Raw genomic sequence first — 21,902 nt, forward strand, 5'->3', positions numbered from 1 at the left:
AAAGATTTAATATCCACAACAAATTATTTAGTAGCAAAGTAATATGATAGTAACGGTAACGGTAGCAAAAGTAACAGTATTAGTTTTGTAGTGATTGTAACAGTGACAACGGAAAAGTAAATAAGCGAAGATCAATATGTGAAAAGCTCGTAGGCAATGGATCAGTGATGGATAATTATGTCGGATGCGATTCCTCATGCAACAGTTATAACATAGGATGACACAGAACTAGCCCCAGTTCATCAATGTAATGTAGGCATGTATTCCGAATATAGTCATACGTGCTTATGGAAAAGAACTTGCATGACATCTTTTGTCCTACCCTCCCGTGGCAGCGGGGTCCTATTGGAAACTAAGGGATATTAAGGCCTCCCTTTAATAGAGTACCAGACCAAAGCATTAACACTTAGTGAATACATGAACTCCTCAAACTACGGTCATCACGAGTAAGTATCCCGATTATTGTCACTTCGGGGTTAATGGATCATAGCACATAATAGGTGACTATTGACTTGCAAGATAGGATCAAGAACTCACATATATTCATGAAAACATAATAGGTTCAGACCTGAAATCATGGCACTCGGGCCCTAGTGACAACCATTAAGCATAGCAAAGTCATAGCAACATCAATCTTAGAACATAATGGATACTAGGGATCAAACCCTAACAAAACTAACTCGATCACATGATAAATCTCATCCAAGCCATCACCGTCCAACAAGCCTACAATGGAATTACTCACGCATGGCGGAGAGCATCATGAAATTGGTGATTGAGGAAGGTTGATGATGACGATGGCGACGGATTCCCCTCTCCGGAGCCCCGAACGGACTCCAGATCAGCCCTCCCGAGAGAGATTAGGGCTTAGCGGCGGCTTCGTATCGCAAAACATGATGAATTCTTCTCTCCCATTTTTTCTCCCCGAACGTGAATATATAGAGTTGGAGTTGAGGTCGGTGGAGCACCAGGGGGGCCCATGAGGCAAGGCGGTGCGCCCAGGGGGGTAGGCGCGCCCCCACCCTCGTGGACAGGGTGTGGCCCCCTAGCCTTGATTCTTTTGCTAGTATTTTTTATATATTCCGAAAATATTCTCTGTTGATTTTTAGGTCATTCCGAGAACTTTTATTTCTGCACAAAAATAATACCATGGCAATTCTGCTGAAAACAGCGTCAGTCCGGGTTAGTTCCATTCAAATCATGCAAGTTAGAGTCCAAAACAAGGGAAAAAGTGTTTGGAAAAGTAGATACGTTGGAGATATATCAACTCCCCCAAGCTTAAACCTTTGCTTGTCCTCAAGTAATTCAGTTGAAAAACTGAAACTAATAAAGAAAAACTTTTACAAACTCTGTTTGCTCTTGTTGTTGTAAATATGTAAAGCCAGTATTCAAGTTTTCAGCAAAGATTATTAACTAACCATATTCACAATACATTTAGGTCTCATGTTTACTCATATCAATGGCATAATCAACTAGCAAGCAATAATAGTAAATCTCGGATGACAACACTTTCTCAAAACAATCATAATATGATATAACATGATGGTATCTCGCTATCCCTTTCTAAGACCGCAAAACATAAATGCAGAGCACCTCTGAAGATCAAGGACTGACTAAACATTGTAATTCATGGTAAAAGATATCCAGTCATACTCAATGTAAACTAATAGTAATGCATGCAAATGACAGCGGTGCTCTCCAACTGGCGCTTTTTAATAAGAGGGTGATGATTCAACATACAAGTAAATAGATAGGCCCTTCGCAGAGGGAAGCAGGGATTTGTAGAGGTGCGAGAGCTCTGTTTTAGAAATAGAGTTGAATAATATTTTGAACGGTATACTTTCATTGTCAACATAACAACCGAGAGATCTCGATATCTTCCATGCTACACACATTATAGGCGGTTCCCAAGCAGAATGGTAAAGTTTATACTCCCCCTACCACCAACAAACATCAATCCATGGCTTGTCCGAAACAACGCGTGCCTCCAACTAACAAAAATCCTTGGGGGGGGGGTTGTTTGCAATTATTTTGATTTGATTTGAGCATGGGACTGGGCATCCCGGTTACCGGCCATTTTCTCGTGAATGAGGAGCAGAGTCCACTCCTCTTGAGAATAACCCACCTAGCATGGAAGATATAGACAACCCTAGTTGATACATGAGCTATTCGAGCATACAAAACAGAATTTCATTTGAAGGTTTAGAGTTTGGCACATACAAATTTACTTGGAATGGCAGGTAGATACCGCATATAGGAAGGTATGGTGTACTCATATGAAATAACTTTGGGGTTTATGGAATTGGATGCACAAGCAGTATTCCCGCTTAGTACAAGTGAAGGCTAGAAAGAGACTGGGAAGCGACCAGCTAGAGAGCGACAACAGTCATGAACATGCATTAAAATTAATCAACACTGAATGCAAGTATGAGTAGGATATAATCCACCATGAACATAAATATCATGGAGGCTATGTTGATTTTGTTTCAACTACATGCGTGAACATGTGCCAAGTCAAGCCACTCGAATCGTTCAAAGGAGGATACCACCCTATCATACTACATCACAACCATTTTAATAGCATGTTGACACGCAAGGTAAACCATTATAAACTCCTAGCTACTTAAGCATGGCATGAGCAACTATAATCTCTAATTTTCATTGCAAACATGTTCCATTCATAATAGGTTGAATCAGGAACGATGAACTAATCATATTTACAAAAACAAGAAAGGTCGAGTTCATACCAACTTTTCTCGTCTCAATCAGTTCATCATATATCGTCATTATTGCCTTTCACTTGCACGACCGAACGGTGTGGATAATAATAATAGTGCACGTGCATTGGACTAAGCTAGAATCTGCAAGCATTCAATATATAGGAGGAGACAAGGTAACATGGGCTCTTGGTTAGATCAACAATAATGCATATGAGAGCCACTCAACATTTTCATCATGGTCTTCTCCTCTCGACCCCCAAAGAACAAGAAAAGAAATAAAACTATTTACACGGGAAAGCTCCCAACAAGCAAAAGAAGAACGAAAAATATTTTTGGGTTTTCTTTTAATTACTATTACTACAGGCATGGAAAGTAAACTAGCTAAAAGCTACAACTAATTTTTTTGGTTTTTATTAAGGTTTTTCAAACACACAAAAAGAATGCTTAGAAAGAAAATAAACTAGAATGGATGATACAATGAAAAAGTATGAGCACTGACAAGTGGCATGAGTGTGTAAACATGAATGTAATGTCGGTGAGAAATACTTACTCCCCCAAGCTTAGGTTTTTGGTCTAAGTTGGTCTATGGCCATGGCTGGCCTGGTGGATATCCGAAGTTGAAGCTAGGGTTGTACTGAGATGCAGCAGCTACTGCCTGGCGAGCTGCAGCTTGGAGGCGAGCTGCCTCCGTCCTCCTCTCGTACTTGTTTGCCTCCTCCCTAGTTATAACATATCTCCCTTTTGTCTGAAAGTCAAAGAAAGCAGGAGCAGGGAGAGCAACATGGACAGTGCGATGCCTGTCAAAGATTAGTCGGTACTGGAGAGGTTGTTCATTCCTCTCAATAAACTGGTGGCGAACCATAGCATTAAAATCTAGATAAGAAGGAGCCAACTCCATATCATTTTCATGTATGGGAACCTCAAGAAAATTAGCTAAACGGGTTGCATAAATTCCACCAAACAAATCTCCACTAATAATGTTATGATGCAACCTACGTGCAACAATGGCCCCAAGTTGTATTGTTTATCTCCTAATACAGCACTCTTGAGAACACTAAGATCGGGAACACACATGTGACATGCCTCATCCTTACCATTAATGCATCTATCTATAAAGAGAGAAAAATAATGTATGGCAGGAAAATGAATGCTCCCTATGGTAGCTTGTGTTATTTCTCTAGATTCCCCCACAGTGATACTAGAAAGAAATTCTTTAAATTCAGATTTGTGAGGTTCACTAACATTACCCCACTACAGGAGTTTACAAGCTGTATTAAAATCTTCTAAGTCCATGGTATAAGATTTATCATACAGATCAAATAGGACAGTGTGAGAATTGCGTGATGATGTAAATTTAAAACTTCTCACAAAGGAATCAGTTAGGTGATAATATTGGGGGCACTTATCTGACACGAAGCCCTCAAGTTCAGCATTACGCACATACGCGTCAAAATCATCCTTAATTCCTGCTTGGACCATAAAACCTTCTGACGGCCATTCACAAGGCCGCACTTGAGCTTCCCTTAGTAGTTCATAGTCCGGCTCACGTATCGTGAGCCTGGGTCCTTGCTTCTTTGAGGAACCACCTTGATACATTTTCCTAAACATATTTCTTCCTCTGAAAAATTTCTGAAATTTTTAGTAACTCAAAATCACTATAAGAAATATGTCAACTAGTGACCTTCTGTCAGTGACCCTAGAAGAATTGGTCATAGATCTATGACCATTTCAGACCAATTGGTCAAAAGCTGTTCGGGGGGCTCCAAACCCTAAACTATAACGACCATTTTGGTAAGAAAGGTCGTAATTTCCTTACACGAAATGGTCATAAAGTAGATAGCACTGGTCCGCTGCCTTATTTCTAGCTGATCACAACCATTATAGATGGTAATAACCTTGTAAATTGTGGTGGGTTGCTATGACTAGGCGCCACCTCATCAGTTTTGCCTATGTGTCATGTCCATGTGGCAATTTTTGCCCCAAGTTGTGAAGTAACCTATATTTCTGTCAATCCCAAAATTCCCAAAAACATCTCATAAATTCTTTGGGTCATATCTTCGTAAAATATGTAAAAAACCTTCCTTGCCTAGTTCAAAAATAATTCAACAATATTCATTTTCTATTCTGTTCAGAACAAAACTTTGTGAAGGAAGTACCACTTTGGCATGTCCAAATAGTATCCATTTTCTACGGTGCTTTCCTATGCCCAAATAACCATCCTCCACCAAATGCCACCTCAATCCATTCATTATTTTGGGCACAGATTCAACATTCGTATTTATGTCCAGTGTGGTACTTTGCAAAGCAAGTACCACCTAGGGTCTTCTTAGTAACTGATCATCCTCAGCCGAAACTCACGCCCATTAGCCATGTACATTTCTCGTACCACTAATCAAACACTTGGCTGCTAATTCATGTTTGAGCATCGACCGGTCTCCTCGTGAGAATCTTATGTTGTAATTTTCTTCCTAGCACCTACCTGGGGAGTGCACAACCCACTAGACATGCCTAGGCTGCCTAGAACACATGGCAACGCCATGGTCACGAGGTGACAATGCGGTGGGCATGCGAGTTTACGCGCTCTAGAGTTAGGGGCCTCGGCCACCGCCCAAACCTCTACTTATCGCCACCAAACCATGTATTTATGATTAAATATGTACTTATGTAACTATAAATGATTTTTGGAAAAAATAAATAGCAAACTATGAGGTAGCTGCAGTTCAAATTTGACCCGCTTCCAACTGAATCGGCAAAAATTGTTCTTTTTCACGAGAGGTGGATCAAAACTTTTTACACCCAACCATTTTGTCAATTGTGCATTAAATATGTCCTAGTATTTTAGAAAATTGATTTGGTCCAATTTTGCAACAATTATTTGAGAGGTCCTTCACAAAAAAACCTCCTTTTGGGCACTCGAAAAATGGAAAATGGTTTTTTCGTCCAAAGAAAATGAAAACTTCCTTAGGCAACATTGTTTGCCATTCCAATATGCACCCTTGTGCACAATATGAGATCATTTGAACAAACTATGCCATGAATGTGGCCATAAGATTGATCATTTGGCTTGAAAGCCATTGATCTCCACATGTGATAGCTCGTTTCTGAGAACACTTTTTTTAAATAATTGCCGTATTACAAGTTTGTTATTTTTCCTAGGAACTTGGCCACATATAATGACACAATGGGAAGGTTTCCCAATTTTTTGATTTTTTTGAATTTTTTATGCCCGTTTCAAAATGCGGTCAAAATGGCGGGAATGACCGTTCCTAGCTAGTGGTTCAATCTTGGAATTTTTTTGGTGTTTATCTGATTAAATAGATACTTATGTACCTAGAAATTATTTTTGGAAAAAATAAAGAGCAAACTACGAGGCAGCTACAGTTCAAATTTGACCCGCTTCCAGCTGAATCGGCGGAAATTTGTCTTTTTCACGAGAGGTGGATCAAAACTTTTTACACCCAAGAATTTGGTCAATTGTGCATTAAATATGGCCTAGTATTTTAGAAAAATGATTTGGTCCAATTTTGTAACAATTATTTGGGAGGTCCTTCACAAAAAAACCTCCTTTTGGGCACTTGAAAAATGGAAAATGGTTTTTTCGTCCAAAGAAAATGAAAACTTCCTTAGGCAACATTGTTTGCCATTCCAATATGCACCCTTGTGCACAATATGAGATCATTTGAACAAACTATGCCATGAATGTGGCCATAAGATTGATCATTTGGCTTGAAAGCCATTGATCTCCACACGTGATAGCTCGTTTCTGAGAACACTTTTTTAAAATAATTGCCGTATTACAAGTTTGTTATTTTTCCTGGGAACTTGGCCACATATAATGACACAATGCGAAGGTTTCCCAATTTTTTGATTTTTTTTGAATTTTTTATGCCCGTTTCAAAATGCGGTCAGAACGGCGGGAATGACCGTTCCTAGCTAGTGGTTGAATCCTGGAATTATTTTGGTGTTTCTTTGATTAAATAGATACTTATGTACCTAGAAATGATTTTTGAAAAAAATAAAGAGGAAATTACAAGGCATCTACAGTTCAAATTTGACCCGCTTCCAGCTGAGTCGACGGAAATTTGTCTTTTTCTCGAGAGGTGGATCAAAACTTTTTACACCCAACCATTTTGTCAATTGTGCATTCAATATGTCCTAGTATTTTAGAAAAATGATTTGGTCCAATTTTTCAACAATTATTTGGTAGGCTCTTCACAAAAAAACCTCCTTTTGGGCACTCGAAAAATGGAAAATGGGCACTTGAAAAACCTCCTCAATTATTGACGAGAGATGGATAGACAGCTATTGTGACACAAGAATTTGGTCAATTGCACCTAAAATATGATCTAATATTATTGAAAAATAGAGTGGTGCCATTTTGCAACAAATATTGGTAGGTGCTTTAAAAAATATATACCATTTTCGACACTCCAAAGGTAGAAAATGATTTTTTGCAAATAAAACTCATTTTGAGGTCAATTTTTAAAGATATTTGTATTATTCCAGGTTTGTTATTTTTCTGAAAAGCAAGTCTCACTTGTGACACGATGCTATTGTTCTTTTTTTCTAATTCTATGATGTTATAAAATAGGTGACATGATTTAGCATATTAGTTAATCGATTACGACCAATTTAGATGGTTATAAAATCGTCAAAGTGTGTACTACATTGTGATTGGTGGAACCGTTTGTGGCACGGATTGATGAGATGGCAGACATCCTACCATCCATTGCTAGCAATCCAACGTCCATCCATCCGTCCATGCAAAGAAAGGAAAAAAACCCACCACACCAAACCATACCTCTCTCTCACCTCTCCTCCCTTCCTTCCGCCCGCCACCTCCCTCTCTCTGTCCCCGATCCAGATCGGCCTCTCCCTCACCCCACGCGCCACGCCCTCCTTCCCTCGCGCTAGCACTGGCGGCGCCCTCCTTCCTTTCTGTCACCGGCAGCGCCCACCTTCCCTCGTGCTGCACCCGAACCTCGCTCCTGCTCCCATCTCTTCTTCCTCCTCCGCTGCAGCTAGGGTTTCGTCTCCCCGATCCCCAATCCCCGAAGCTCGGATCCAGCAGCAGCATCAGCGATGGTGGCCGTGGGAGATCCTCTCCAAGGTCAAGCACGTCCAGGCCAAGCCTGCTGGCCGCCCTCTGAAAGTGCAACTATCCCTAGGTGGTTTTGGTAATTCATAACAACATATAGCTCATTAAGCTAATGCTATTCCAAGATGATTATTTCAGGAAAGCTCAATGATTGGCATGGCATGGATGTGAAAGTGGAACCCTCAAAATGCTAAGGACTAAGGATTGTCTCAAGCTCAAAATTTCAAGACTCTTCATTTTATATTTTAGTGATCCAAGATCACATTGAGTCTTTAGGAAAAGCCAATACTATCAAGGAGGGATGAGGTGTTGCTTAATGAGCCTCTTGCTTCATGTGCTTAGTGATATGCTCCAAAATCCTCAACTACTTTCCCATATCCACAAATGACCTAAACCCTAAGCCAAACTCGGTCATACCGATTCTTTCTATCCGGCACCACCGAGTTTCATTTGTCATAAGCCACTGCCAAACCCTAGCAATTCGGTCCTACCGATAGGGATCTCGGTCTCACCGAGATGGGATTGCAAACTCTCTGTTTCCCTTCCGTAACTTTTCGGTCTCACCGAAAGAGTGAATCGGTCCCACCGAGATTGCAATGTAAACTCTCTGTTTCCTTTTTGTAACTTTTCGGTCTCACCGAAAGAGCAAATCGGTCCCAGCGAGTTCACCTGACCAACTCTCTGGTTAGCTTATTACCAAACTCGGTCTCACCGAGTTTGTGTAATCGGTCTCACCGAGATTACGTTATGCCCAAACCCTAACAGAATCGGTCCTACCGAGTTGCATGTCAGTCCCACCGAAAATCTCTAACGGTCACTAGGTTTACCTTTTCGGTCCGACCGAGTTTGTTGATTCGGTCCCACCGAGATTGGTAAATTGTGTGTAACGGTTGGATTTTGTGTGGAGGCTATATATACCCCTCCACCTCCTCTTCATTCGTGGAGAGAGCCATCAGAACACATACACAATTCCAACTCATATGTTCTGAGAGAGAACCACCTACTCATGTGTTGAGACCAAGATATTCCATTCCTACCATATGAATCTTGATCTCTAGCCTTCCCCAAGTTGCTTTCCACTCAAACCTTCTTTGCATCAGATCCAAATCCTATGAGAGAGAGTTGAGTGTTGGGGAGACTATCACTTGAAGCACAAGAGCAAGGAGTTCATCATCAACACACCATTTGTTACTTCTTGGAGAGTGGTGTCTCCTAGATTGGCTAGGTGTCACTTGGGAGCCTCCGACAAGATTGGGGAGTTGAACCAAGGAGTTTGTAAGGGCAAGGAGATCGCCTACTTCGTGAAGATCTACCGCTAGTGAGGCAAGTCCTTCGTGGGCGATGGCCATGATGGAATAAACAAGGTTGCTACTTCGTGGACCCTTCGTGGGTGGAGCCCTCCGTGGACTCGCGCAACCGTTACCCTTCGTGGGTTGAAGTCTCCATCAACGCGGATGTAGGATAGCACCACCTATCCAAACCACGGGAAAAACATCCGTGTCTCCAATTGTGTTTGAATTCTCCAAACCCTTCCCTTTACATTCTTGCAAGTTGCATGCTTTACTTTCCGCTGCCAATATACTCTTTGCATGCTTGCTTGAATTGTGTGATGATTGCTTGACTTGTCCTAAGATAGCTAAAATCTGCCAAGAACTAAAATTGGGAAAAGGTTAAGTTTTTATTTGGTCAAGTAGTCTAATCACCCCCCCTCTAGACATACTTTCGATCCTACAAGTGGTATTAGAGCTTTGGTCTCCATTTGCTTTGATCTCCATAGCTTTTGGTGGTCATAGCCTTGGTTTCACAACCTAGGAGAGTATGGCGTCTAGCGAGGGAAATTATCACCGTAGAGGTCCTTACTTTGATGGTACTAATTTTGCTAGTTGGAAGCATAAAATGAAAATGCATATTCTTGGACATAACCCCGCCGTTTGGGTAATTGTGTGTGTTGGTTTGCAAGGTGACTTCTTTGATGGGAGAGAACCAAACCGTGAAGCTACCGCGGATGAGTTGAATATGTTGCAATACAATGCTCAAGCTTGTGATATTCTCTTCAACGGATTGTGTCCCGAAGAATTCAACAAAATCAGCCGTCTTGAGAATGCAAAGGAAATTTGGGACACTTTGATTGATATGCACGAAGGTACCGACTCCGTCAAGGAATCCAAGTTGGATGTGCTTCAAAGTCAACTTGACAAGTTCAAAATGAAGGATGGTGAAGGTGTCGCTGAAATGTACTCTAGGCTTGCTCTCATCACAAATGAGATTGCCGGCTTAGGAAGTGAAGAGATGACCGATAGATTCATCATCAAGAAGATTCTAAGAGCCTTGGATGGAAAATATGATACCGTGTGCACATTGATCCAAATGATGCCCAATTACAAAGATCTCAAGCCAACGGAAGTGATTGGAAGAATTGTTGCTCATGAGATGTCACTTAAGGATAAAGAGGAACTTCACAACAAATCAAGTGGTGCCTACAAAGCCTCATGTGAAGCCCGTACATCGTCAAGTGAGAAACAAAACTTCAACGAAGAATTGAGCTTAATGGTGAAGAACTTCAACAAGTTCTACAAGAGCAGAAGCAAAGATAGAAGCTTCAAGTCAAGGTCCTACAATGACAAAAGATCTTCTAGTCGAGAGCGAAACTGCTACAATTGTGGAAGACCCAGACACTATTCCAATGAGTGTACAGCTCCCTACAAGAGAAGAGAAGATTCTCCAAAAAGAAGGAGCAAAGAATCACCACCAAGAGAGAGAAGGAGTAGAGATGATCGTTATGAACGAAGATACTCACGGAGAAGCAAGGATTCGGAAAGGAAGGAAAAATCATCAAGGAGCTACACAAAACGAAGACATCAAGCTCATGTTGGTGAATGGGTATCCGGCTCCGACTCCGACAGCCACTCCGAGAGAAGTTATCACTCCGACTCCGAAGATACTCAAGATGAAGGTGTTGCCGGTCTAGCACTTGTGTCAACCAACTCCTACGACATATTTGACTCACCAAATGAAGGAATTGGAAGATGCTTCATGACCAAAGGTCCTAAGGTAACACACCCCGAGTATGTTGATTTTAATAGTGATGAAGATGACTTGTTAGGTGATGATGATTTACTTGTTGACAACTCTAGTGATGAATACTATGATGAAACGTCAATTAATCATGCTAATCAAGATAAAACGAATGACAATGATAAGGAGAAGATTGAGGATCTAACTAAAGAACTAAACACTCTTAAGTTAGCTCATGAAACTATCTTCGAAGATCATCGAGAACTTTTAAGAGCTCATGAGAAATTACGCTTTGAAAAGCTCAATCTTGAGCAAGAGCATGAGTTCTTAAAAGCAATCAATGATGATCTCCGCAAGAAAAGTTCTTCTTACATTGCCAAGCGTTTACTCTTATCCACTTACATGCCTCAAGTCAAGTCTAGTAACAAGAACAAGAAAGATTCTTCCTCTAGTAGTAACAATGATCATGCTAAATCCAATATTGTTGCTTCTAGTAGTTCTCTTGATTCCACTAATGATTCTCTTAGCCAAGTTACACTTGAGCAAGAAAATAGCTTATTGAAGGGAATTATAGAGAAAGGAGTGTACAAAAGCCTTGCCTGGAGTAAGCAATTCGAGGAAATTGTGCGCAAGCAAGGAATGCACCGGAAGAATCAAGGTGTTGGTTTTGAACGAAAGTTCAATGCCAATGGAGTTGAGTGGGAAGAAGATCAATACCCCAAGACAAAGTTTGTTCCTCAACAAGTGAAGTATGATACTTCCTTCAAGGGAACACAAGCTCAAGATGATCTTCCACCACAAGACTACAAGCAAAAAGGCAAGGACAAGCTTTAAGAGGAAATTGATGCATTTGAAGAAGCTCCTGAGACCTTAGTCAAGTGGATTCCCAAGACCACGTCAAGTTCCACTTCATCAAGTACGACTACAACTCCAAGGATTCCCATCAAGATGGTGTGGATCCAAAAGAAGAAGAACTAGAGAGTTCTTGAGGGTGACTCCGCGAACATACTTCACTCTTATCATTTTGGCAAGAACAAGTGCAATCAACTTCCACATCTTGCACTAGTTCAAGGAGTCACAAACCCTCTTGTTGGTAAGACAAGGGACAAGGTAACCTAAAAGTGTTCATGGACATCATCTTGTGTGTGCATCACTCTATGTCTATGGATATCCTTGTTTGTTCCTTGTGGGACTAACCCATGTAGGTATTGAAAGTGCAATTCACTCAAGTGGATAGCTCCAAGTGATCTACATCAACAATGAGCATCCACATCTTCAAAATCTACACGAAGTCATCATTGACAAAACCCAAGGTTAGTTCATCCCTCTTAGGGGGGATATCACATCTAGGGGGAGCTTTACTCTAAGACTTGAGCTAAAGCAACTCTAAAGATGTGAACACAACAATGCTTTATGTAAAAGTGGTAACCCCACTTGAGCTTAAACGATGAGTATGACCTATGATCAAGTGTTCTTACTTGACTCCTAAGTCAATATACTCATATATAGATGACTTAGTCATCGCAAATTGCTTGATAGATGCTAGAATTGATTGTGCATGCTTTGTCACATATTTCATTTGCCATCTTATTGTGTGAAGCATGTTGGTTGCATATTTTACTCATTCGAGGACATCCACTTGTTGTTTTGGTTGTTTGGTTTTATTTCCTTTTGCCAAGTGGATGGACAAGAATGCCTAAGAACCTCCTCTAGCTATCTATGCTTTTCTCGTATCAAACTCTATTCATGCTACATCACAAAATTTGATCAAGTCAGATTCGAACCACTCTGTGTGAGGAGCGCTCGGAGTCCCCGATTCGTCATAGACTTAAACTTCCAAAACCTCTTTATGATTCTCGGTCTGACCGATACTCTACTTTCGGTCCTACCGAGATCATTAAGTTGATCTAGGTTTTCGATCTCGGTGCAACCGATTTGAACCATTCGTTCACACCGAGCTGCAACAACTGTATACAGTTTTGCATCTCGGTGCCACCGAGTTGTTCCACTCGGTCACACCGACAGGGTCGGGCTATATATAGTCACGGGCAAAAATTTGGAAATTTCTCCGAACCCCTCCGCCCGCGCGATAGCCTGCTCTGCCAACTTGGTCTCCGGATCGTCTTCTCGCCGCCAGCCGCCTCCAGTCGCTGGTCTCCGTCGACGTCAATGGAATTCTACCCCGCCGTTGCCGCCGTAGCGAGTCTCCGCCGAACTAGGGTATGGACTCGATCTTTGTGCTATTCCCCAATCCGATTCTTAGCACATTGTGATCATCATGATTCTTGCCACGTTTGATAAACTTCTATCCAGTCAATGAACTCGTAGATTAGGTTTAATTCGAAAACTTTAGGGTTAGGTTTCCGCCGAAACCATCTCGGACCCACCGAGTTGAAAAACTCGGTCCCACCGATTTGGCTTATGCCATTGCACAAGTGAGACTCGGTCTGACCGAGAATTACTTATCGGTGTGACCGATTTTGGAACTCTGTGAAACCCTAGCAGTCTCGGTGCCACCGAACTGTGACTCGGTCTGACCGAGTTCACTAGTTTAGGTGCCAAAACTGCTTCGGTATCACCGAGTTTGGAAATCGGTAGATCCGAGATGCCTTCAGTGGGAAACTAAAACTAAGTTTTTGAATTATTCTTTTGTAAAAATCTCTGCATTTTGTGATGCTCATCCACTCTATCTCATCTATAACCTATTCACAGGGTCAGCAGTCAGAGTTTGCAACATGTCAGACCAAAGTGATAGCCAGAACTTGTCAGAGCAGCAAGTACAGATGAGTGAGGGCACTAGTCCCTCAAGTTCCTCAGATGATGGCAGCAGAAGTACTCCAAGCAATCTGCCTAAAGCTGCCACAAGACAGAGAAAGAAGAGAACCTCAGACTCAGAAGATGAGGATTATGTGGCAGAAGAGGAAGCAACCTCCAAGAGAGTTGAGCCAGCACAGGGCATAAAACCAGGGATGAAGATCAAAAGGCCAGCAGGCAGGCAGCCTATGTCAAAGGCCAGAGCTTCAACTAAGAAGCCCATTGTCTGTGATATGAGATGGGTCGATTGGCAATACATCAAGGACAACGAAGAGTACTACCCTGGAGTCCAGGACAGCTTCAAGGCGTGTGGAGTAGAGGACTTTGTTGGGCAGAAGCTCACAAAGTGGAACGAGGAACTCATCATGCAGTTCTACTCCACAGCCCATTTTTATCCAGATGGCAGGATTGTATGGATGTCAGAGGGTACGCGGTACCAGTCTATAGTTGCTGAATGGGCTCAGCTGATTAATGCCCCAGAAGAGCATGACGATGACTTGGACATTTATGCCAAGAAGAAGATGGACCACAACTCAATGTCAAACATGTACAAGGAGATTCCAAATGAAGCACTTGACACTTTCAAGTTTGGCTCAGAACACTATCTTCTGTCAGGGCTGCCAACCATCAACTGGATTCTGAGGCACACCCTATTGCCCAAGTCTAGAGATCACAAGATGATCAGGGGCCACGCGATCAATTCGCTACATATCTTTGATGTGCCACAGAAATTCAAAGTCATGAGTCCTATGATTGAAACAATCAAGAGGACAGCAGCAGACCAGAAGAGGAGCTGTGGATATGCCCCACAGATTCAGGAGCTCATCAACTCAAAGATGGGCACGGGCATATACTTATTGGACAAGGAACACCTGCCCATCCGTCTAGACTTTGAAGATAATCAAGTGGTCATGACTGAGAATGAGCCATCATCTGCCCAAGCACAAGCCAAGAAGGAGAAGGTGAGGAAGGAGAAAGCTGCCAAGATGCCTACTCAAGAGGAGGCATCTGAATATTTCCTGAAAACCAAAAAAGAGAAGCTTGGTTACTTGATTGCATCCACCCTGCGGATTGAGCAAGGACTAGCAACCCTAACTCAGAACTAGGCAAGCTTAGAGAGGATCATGGAACAAAAGTTCTATGACTTGGATGTCAAAGTGACAGAGATTCAGACTGCAGTGGAGCAGCTCCAGGATGGCATGCAGGAGAGGAGAGGCAAGACTACAACTGATGCCTTTGCCAAAGTGCCACGAGGTCCGAGGTCGTCTGCAGTGCCAGTTGCTGACACCAGAGCCACCACGTCTGCACCAGCTACAGCCTCAGTTCCACCAGCTCCAGCGTCCACTTCAGCCTCGACTCCGACCACGTCTACAGAAGGCTTCGTCCTTGGAGTGCTCCGGACTCCACCACCACCTTAAGATCAAGCCTGAGTGTTGACTTAGCACTATGCATTTTCTAGGAACTTTTTGGTAACTTGTTGCCAAAGGGGGAGAAAATGTATAGATCATAGGCTTCGAGAGAGAGTGTGTTGCTTTTATTCTCTCTTGTTTTATTTGGTGGTTTTTTGAACTTTGTTTGATCATAAGCTACACTTAATGTTTGCTTAATATTATTATACTATCCATCTTATGTGATCATTCACTATTCTTGGTGATGAGTGCATGTATTTCATTCTTATCATTTTAAGCGCTCCACCAAGATGTATGTGACATGGAAGAGTAACCCATGACTCTAACTCTTTGTGCATTTGCAGTACAAAGCAAATTTTAAATATGCACAAATTTAGGGGGAGCTCTTACTTGTCACATACTTCTCAAAGCGACGATATATTTCATGCTTATTATCATTTGTCGAAGCTTTGATCTATATGTTGTCATCAATTACCAAAGAGGGGGAGATTGAAAGTGCAACTATCCCTAGGTGGTTTTGGTAATTCATAACAACATATAGCTCATTGAGCTAATGCTATTCCAAGATGATTATTTCAGGAAAGCTCAATGATTGGCATGGCATGGATGTGAAAGTGGAACCCTCAAAATGCTAAGGACTAAGGATTGGCTCAAGCTCAAAAGTTCAAGACTCTTCATTTTATATTTTAGTGATCCAAGATCACATTGAGTCTTTAGGAAAATCCAATACTATCAAGGAGGGATGAGGTGTTGCTTAATGAGCCTCTTGCTTCATGTGCTTAGTGATATGCTCCAAAATCCTCAACTACTTTCCCATATCCACAAATGACCTAAACCCTAAGCCAAACTCGGTCATACCGATTCTTTCTATCCGGCGCCACCGAGTTTCATTTGTCATAAGCCACTGCCAAACCCTAGCAATTCGGTCCTACCGATAGGGATCTTGGTCTCACCGAGATGGGATTGAAAACTCTATGATTCCCTTTCGTAACTTTTCGGTCTCACCGAAAGAGCGAATCGGTCCCACCGAGATTGCAATGTAAACTCTCTGTTTCCTTTTTGTAACTTTTCGGTCTCACCGAAAGAGCAAATCGGTCCCACCGAGTTCACCTGACCAACTCTCTGGTTAGCTTATTACCAAACTCGGTCTCACCGAGTTTGTGTAATCGGTCTCACCGAGATTACATTATGCCCAAACCCTAACAGAATCGGTCCTACCGAGTTGCATGTCAGTCCCACCGAAAATCTCTAACGGTCACTAGGTTTACCTTTTCAGTCCGACCGAGTTTGTTGATTCGGTCCCACCGAGATTGGTAAATTGTGTGTAACGGTTGGATTTTGTGTGGAGGCTATATATACCCCTCCACCTCCTCTTCATTAGTGGAGAGAGCCATCAGAACACATACACAATTCCAACTCATATGTTCTGAGAGAGAACCACCTACTCATGTGTTGAGACCAAGATATCCATTCCTACCATAATGATCTTGATCTCTAGCCTCCCAAGTTGCTTTTCCACTCAACCTTCTTTCCACCAAATCCAAAATCCTATGAGAGAGAGTTGAGTGTTGGGGAGACTATTCATTTGAAGCACAAGAGCAAGGAGTTCATCATCAACACACCATTTGTTACTTCTTGGAGAGTGGTGTCTCCTAGATTGGCTAGGTGTCACTTGGGAGCCTCCGACAAGATTGTGGAGTTGAACCAAGGAGTTTGTAAGGGCAAGGAGATCGCCTACTTTCGTGAAGATATACCGCTAGTGAGGCAAGTCCTTCGTGGGCGATGGCCATGATGGAATAGACAAGGTTGCTACTTCGTGGACCCTTCGTGGGTGGAGCCCTCCGTGGACTCGCGCAACCGTTACCCTTCGTGGGTTGAAGTCTCCATCAACGTGGATGTAGGATAGCACCACCTATGCACCACGGGAAAAACATCCGTGTCTCCAATTGCGTTTGAATTCTCCAAACCCTTCCCTTTACATTCTTGCAAGTTGCATGCTTTACTTTCCGCTGCCAATATACTCTTTGCATGCTTGCTTGAATTGTGTGATGATTGCTTGACTTGTCCTAAGATAGCTAAAATCTGCCAAGAACTAAAATTGGGAAAAGGTTAAGTTTTTATTTGGTCAAGTAGTCTAATCACCCCCCTCTAGACATACTTTCGATCCTACACCCTCGCGAGTGACTGCCTCCGTGGTGACGACGGCGGCCTCGTCGTCCCCAGAGGCCATGGCGCCCCTCAAGGCCGACCTCCGCCACGTGAGTGATCCGTCGATCTCGTCTCTCCAATAGTTCGGTTCTCGCCACTTCGGTACATGCGTGCGTGTGAGCTGACTCTTCTTCTGCGTGGTTCGTAGGTGTTCCGGATGCACGCACGAGTTCGACCTGGACAAGCTGCCGGTGCTGCAGGAGGTGGCGGATTTCTTTAGTGGCCACGGAATCGAGGACTTCACCTTCAGCAGGGGCAGGCTGGTGAGTGCAGCTCCCATGAATCTCTAGCAGGAAATGTGTGGGATGATGTGTCTATTTGGTTTCCACTAAATTAGTTTGCATAGCTTCTGGTCACCTGATCCAGTAATGGAGAAGAATTTTAGGTTCAAAATGTTCCCACTTCCTAGTAAATGTTTTAGGTGCATAAGCAATTGATGTGATTAGTTGGTGGATTTGCTTTGTCGCTAAGTCCTTGGTAATACTCATATGAGTGCGTAGTATACTCACATCATGGTCTACACGGTGTCAGTTGCCAACTAGATGTAACCCATATTAGTGCTTAGTATACTCATGAAAAGGGTTATTTCTCCACCTATAGTTCACGGTTTATGTAGCAGCTGTTTTCTACAAATCTGTTGCTCGATTGTGTTGCAGATTCATATGATATTGGTGTACACTCAATTTGGTTATTTCTTGCTAGTTCTGCTACTAGTTGTTGCATGTGTAATCCTAGTACTACAGGTGGATCAATCTCCCCCTCCCTCTCACCACCGTCTCTGTCTCTGCAGGTAGGACAGGAGGAACAACGACAAGCGACAGGATGAAGCCCGGCCATGGAAACCCACCGCAGCCTTCAAGACCTCGACGGCGGTCGGTGCTATGGTATGAATCCTTCCTCCACTTCAAGACCTCTACGTACGGCGGTCGGCAGCACGCGCGCGCATTGCACTCTTCCTATTGCTCTGTTCTTGGGCTGATGCTGGCGGCGGTGCAGGGGATCCTGATCAACATGCAGTTCCCGGGGCCGCAGATCGACGCCGTCACCAACGACAACATCGTCATCAACATCTTCAACAACCTGATCTAATATTGTTCTGAGATCTAGTGGCATCTCTATCCTCTTACAACTAATAACATTTGTTAACTTCTTTTGGCCGTGCTTTCGCTTTCACTACAGATCAGATTAGTGGTGAACGGAAGAAACAAGTGCACAACTAGTATCAGTGGGCTTGTATTTTTCTTGTGTAGCTGCTCTGCACTTGTTGTAGAGCATAGCCTGCATCTGTATTTTTACCTATTTTTGACCTCTCATTCTGAAATACATCTAGCAGGTGCGGCTAGTACTCTATTATTCTCCTACATATAGCTATATATGCATCTAAAAGGGCAAGTACTTGGATGACCTTGACAACATCATACTGATTGTAATAACTTTGCATAAGACTCTGTATTCGAAGACTTCTCGCATTTTATCATGCAATTCTAAACAATAGCATATGTCTATCTACCCTGGCTGGGAATATTCACTTTATATAAAAATTTGAGAGGCAAATGCTGGGAGTTCTAGTCTTGTCTGATGGCTAGGAACTCAACTCTGCCTCTTGTTGTTGGAGTTTCACGCTTGTTGCATAGTTCGTAGCTTCAAGTGTACTCTGGCTTCTAGCCACAGTGCACTACAAATTATTATAGAATTACAAAGTGTACACAACATTGCACCTTACACATTCTTCTCTTGTGAAATCAAATGCCATGACTAGGCATTCTTTTATCAAATTGTTGTACACTTGCTCTGCTTTAGGCTACTATATAACTTGTGCCTTTTAACTTGATGTACATAGCATGCAATTTTTTACTGTATCACATTCACACATGATACTCTTAATATAGAGTTGTTTTTTGAGCTAGTTCTGTTTATTCTTAATATAGGTCTATTTGTCACCAATACTTGCCTGCTATGCTATAGTAGACCTTGTTCATATTTATTAGGTAAGTTTGCTTGTCCTTGGTATATATATGCATGCTATTTGTGTTTCAGGCTTTCTCTGAAATGAAATAATAGGTCTATTAGTCACCAATTCTTGAGTTAATCTAACTCCTTACCTGCTATCACTATTGGAATCAGCTAATTTGCCATCTGCCAGCTCTTTGCCGTCTGCTAGCAGATGGCAAAGAAGGTCTTTGCCATCAGCTACCCAAAAGCAGACGGCAAAGAAATAGCTGACAGCAAAACAGGCCTTTGCCATCAGTCACTTCTTTGCCGTCAGCTGGCGGATGACAAAGAGAGAGGTGGCCCCCCACTAACGAGCCGTTTACAGAAAAAAAATGCCCCCTCTTTGCCGTTTGCTAGCAGACGACAAAGAGACAAAACGGCGGACGGCAAACCAGATCCACACCCACCACGCCCCCCCGCCGGTTATCTCTTCTCTCCCTCTCTCCTCCCCGACGCCCACCAGATCCACACCCACCGCCGCCCCCGCTGCCCGGCGCCGCCCCCGCCCCGCCACCCGCTGCCCGGCGTCGCCCAGCCACCCGCCGCCGTCCGGCGCCGCTCCCGCCTCCCGGAGCAGCCCCCCCCCCCCCTCCGCCCCCACCCCACCCGCCGATGCCCCGCCACGCGCTGCCCGGCGCCGCCCACGTCGCCGGCCCACCCGCCCCACTGCGTCGTCCTGCGACCACGCGTGACCCTCCCCTGCGGCTAGGGTTTTGGCCACCACATCGCCGGCGTGGCTCCGGTGTTGCTCCGGTCGCCGTGAGGATCCTCCGGTGGTGCTGGCTGTGCCGTGGCGCGGTGGTGCCCCTGGGTGGCGCCTCCGTGCTGCGGTGCCCCTGGTTGGCGCCTTCGTGCCCGTGCTCTCACTGGTGCCGCCGTTGTGGTGCTCTCTGGCAAGCTCCGGCTTGTTGTGGTGGTGTTGGTTGTGATGCTGGTCACACCATAGTGATGGTGTGGCTGCATCCTACTTCGGCTACAACTCCTTTTGGTGAGCTTCTCCTTGCTCCCCTCCTGATCTCTCTAATGCATAGCTCTAGCTCTTGATCTTGTTGGATGTGAGGCTCTATTAGCTGTGGTTAGCTGCTGTAGATGAGCATCAACTTGTATTGGAGCTCTCTGTGATGGATTCTTGCTGTGTCAGGGTTTTGGTCAGTGACCATCTATGTGTATTTGTGAAGTATATATACTCCTGTACTGCTCTGTTCTGTTTAGTTGATCCTGGAGTTGTTACTTTGGTCAGTTACTTTACTCATGAATGGATACTCACTTGTTCTTAGTTATTTTACTTCTCATACTGATATGAACAGATACCACTTGGTTTGGCTATTCCTATTTGTCTCTTTCTAATAGCCTATGAACAGATGCTATACTTGGTTTTGGCTGTTACTTTCCTAGTTTTCTACTGATAAGACAGATACTACATCTGATTTGGGCAGTGATGCTGGTCTGAGCCCCCCTCTCTTAGGCTTAATTTACATGTGACTATCCATGTGCTGTGATGAACTAGCCCTGGCACTTCCAGGCTGTCTGAGCACATAATTCCTCAAGTATACCTTGAGGTCTTCTGTAGCTCTCCTTAATAGTTATCTCTTCTAAGCTGCTGGTGGTTGGATGTGTTGGGAGTTGGTCTGGTTGGCTGGTTGTGATGTATATCTCCTCCTGGAGCTTTGTTTTTGGCGTTGCACAGTGACATGTACCTATTGTCACTAGACAAAACTGATTGTGGTGATGAAGTCTGATCTTTGGCTTTAATCACTAGTTTTTAGTTGGCTTAATTCCTGGAGCTAGTACTGATAGTGGTCTTTGTGTTGGCATTTAACTTACTGCTAATTGTGGTGGCTTCTTGATTGGGTCCTTGGCTGGTTCTCTCCTTTGGCTCTTTGGTATTGGTTTACTCTATTTGGCTTTATAATTAGGATCACTTTGAAAATCAGGATCTTAACTAAGATTATCTTGATCTCAAGTACTGGCTCCTACAGCATTGCATTTCACCAAGTGAAATGCTACATTTCTACTCCTAACCCATTCTCTCTTTCTTAGTGTTTTTGTTAAGCAGGTTGGAAGAAAAGAAGAAGATCCGGAGAAGATCTTAGTAATAAGATAGTTTTTTTAGGAAAATAGATATTTAGTTTTAGATCATTCCTTGTAATATTTGTTGGATATGTGTTCATGGATATGTGTTGGATATATATGTGTTCATGACTATATATTGGTAACATGTGTTGGATATATATGTGTTCATGAGTATTGGTAATATGTGTTGGATATGCTATATTGGTCATATATATATCTGTGTTTGATTTTCTGTGAAAATGAATTGATATAAGAAGAAACAGAATTAATGCCTATTTGGTCTCTTTGCCATCTGCCAATAGATGGCAAAGAGCCTGCAGCCTTTGCTGTCAGCTGGCGGACGGCAAAGGCTGCCGTTAGGTGGCTAACGGACACTAACACTACTCATTTTGCCGTCCGCTTCTTTGCTGTCCGCGGCAGACGGCAAAGGCGCCTTTGCCGTCAGCCGCCGAAAGCAGACGGCAAAGTAGGTCTTTGCCGTAGCCTACTTTGCCGGAGCCTTTTGCCGTCCGCGACTGACGGCAAAGGCCTTTGCCGTCCGCCGTTCATGCCTTTGCCATCCGCCGTGGCAGA

The 21,902-nt window shown here is 43.3% G+C and overlaps 1 protein-coding gene across 1 annotated transcript; it reads left to right on the forward strand.

Moving 5' to 3' along the window:
- Positions 1-19,688: 19,688 nt before the first annotated feature.
- LOC125514968 lies at positions 19,689-21,485 on the forward strand. Its single transcript, XM_048680371.1, has 2 exons — positions 19,689-20,244; positions 21,297-21,485. The coding sequence occupies exons 1-2, from the start codon at positions 19,869-19,871 to the stop codon at positions 21,347-21,349; spliced, it is 429 nt and encodes a 142-aa protein (XP_048536328.1). The 5' UTR covers positions 19,689-19,868; the 3' UTR covers positions 21,350-21,485.
- The last annotated feature ends 417 nt before the right edge of the window (positions 21,486-21,902 follow it).

Source organism: Triticum urartu, chromosome 6 (assembly GCF_003073215.2).
Source record: "Triticum urartu cultivar G1812 chromosome 6, Tu2.1, whole genome shotgun sequence".
Classification (NCBI taxonomy): Eukaryota; Viridiplantae; Streptophyta; class Magnoliopsida; order Poales; family Poaceae; genus Triticum; species Triticum urartu.

Excerpts from the sequence above, each read along its gene's own strand:
- LOC125514968 (XM_048680371.1), top strand. The coding sequence starts at position 19,869 with ATGCCCCGCCACGCGCTGCCCGGCGCCGCCCACGTCGCCGGCCCACCC. Across the intron at positions 20,245-21,296 it reads TTCGGCTACAACTCCTTTTG|TGTTTTTGTTAAGCAGGTTG; the intron begins GTGAGCTTCTCC and ends TCTCTTTCTTAG.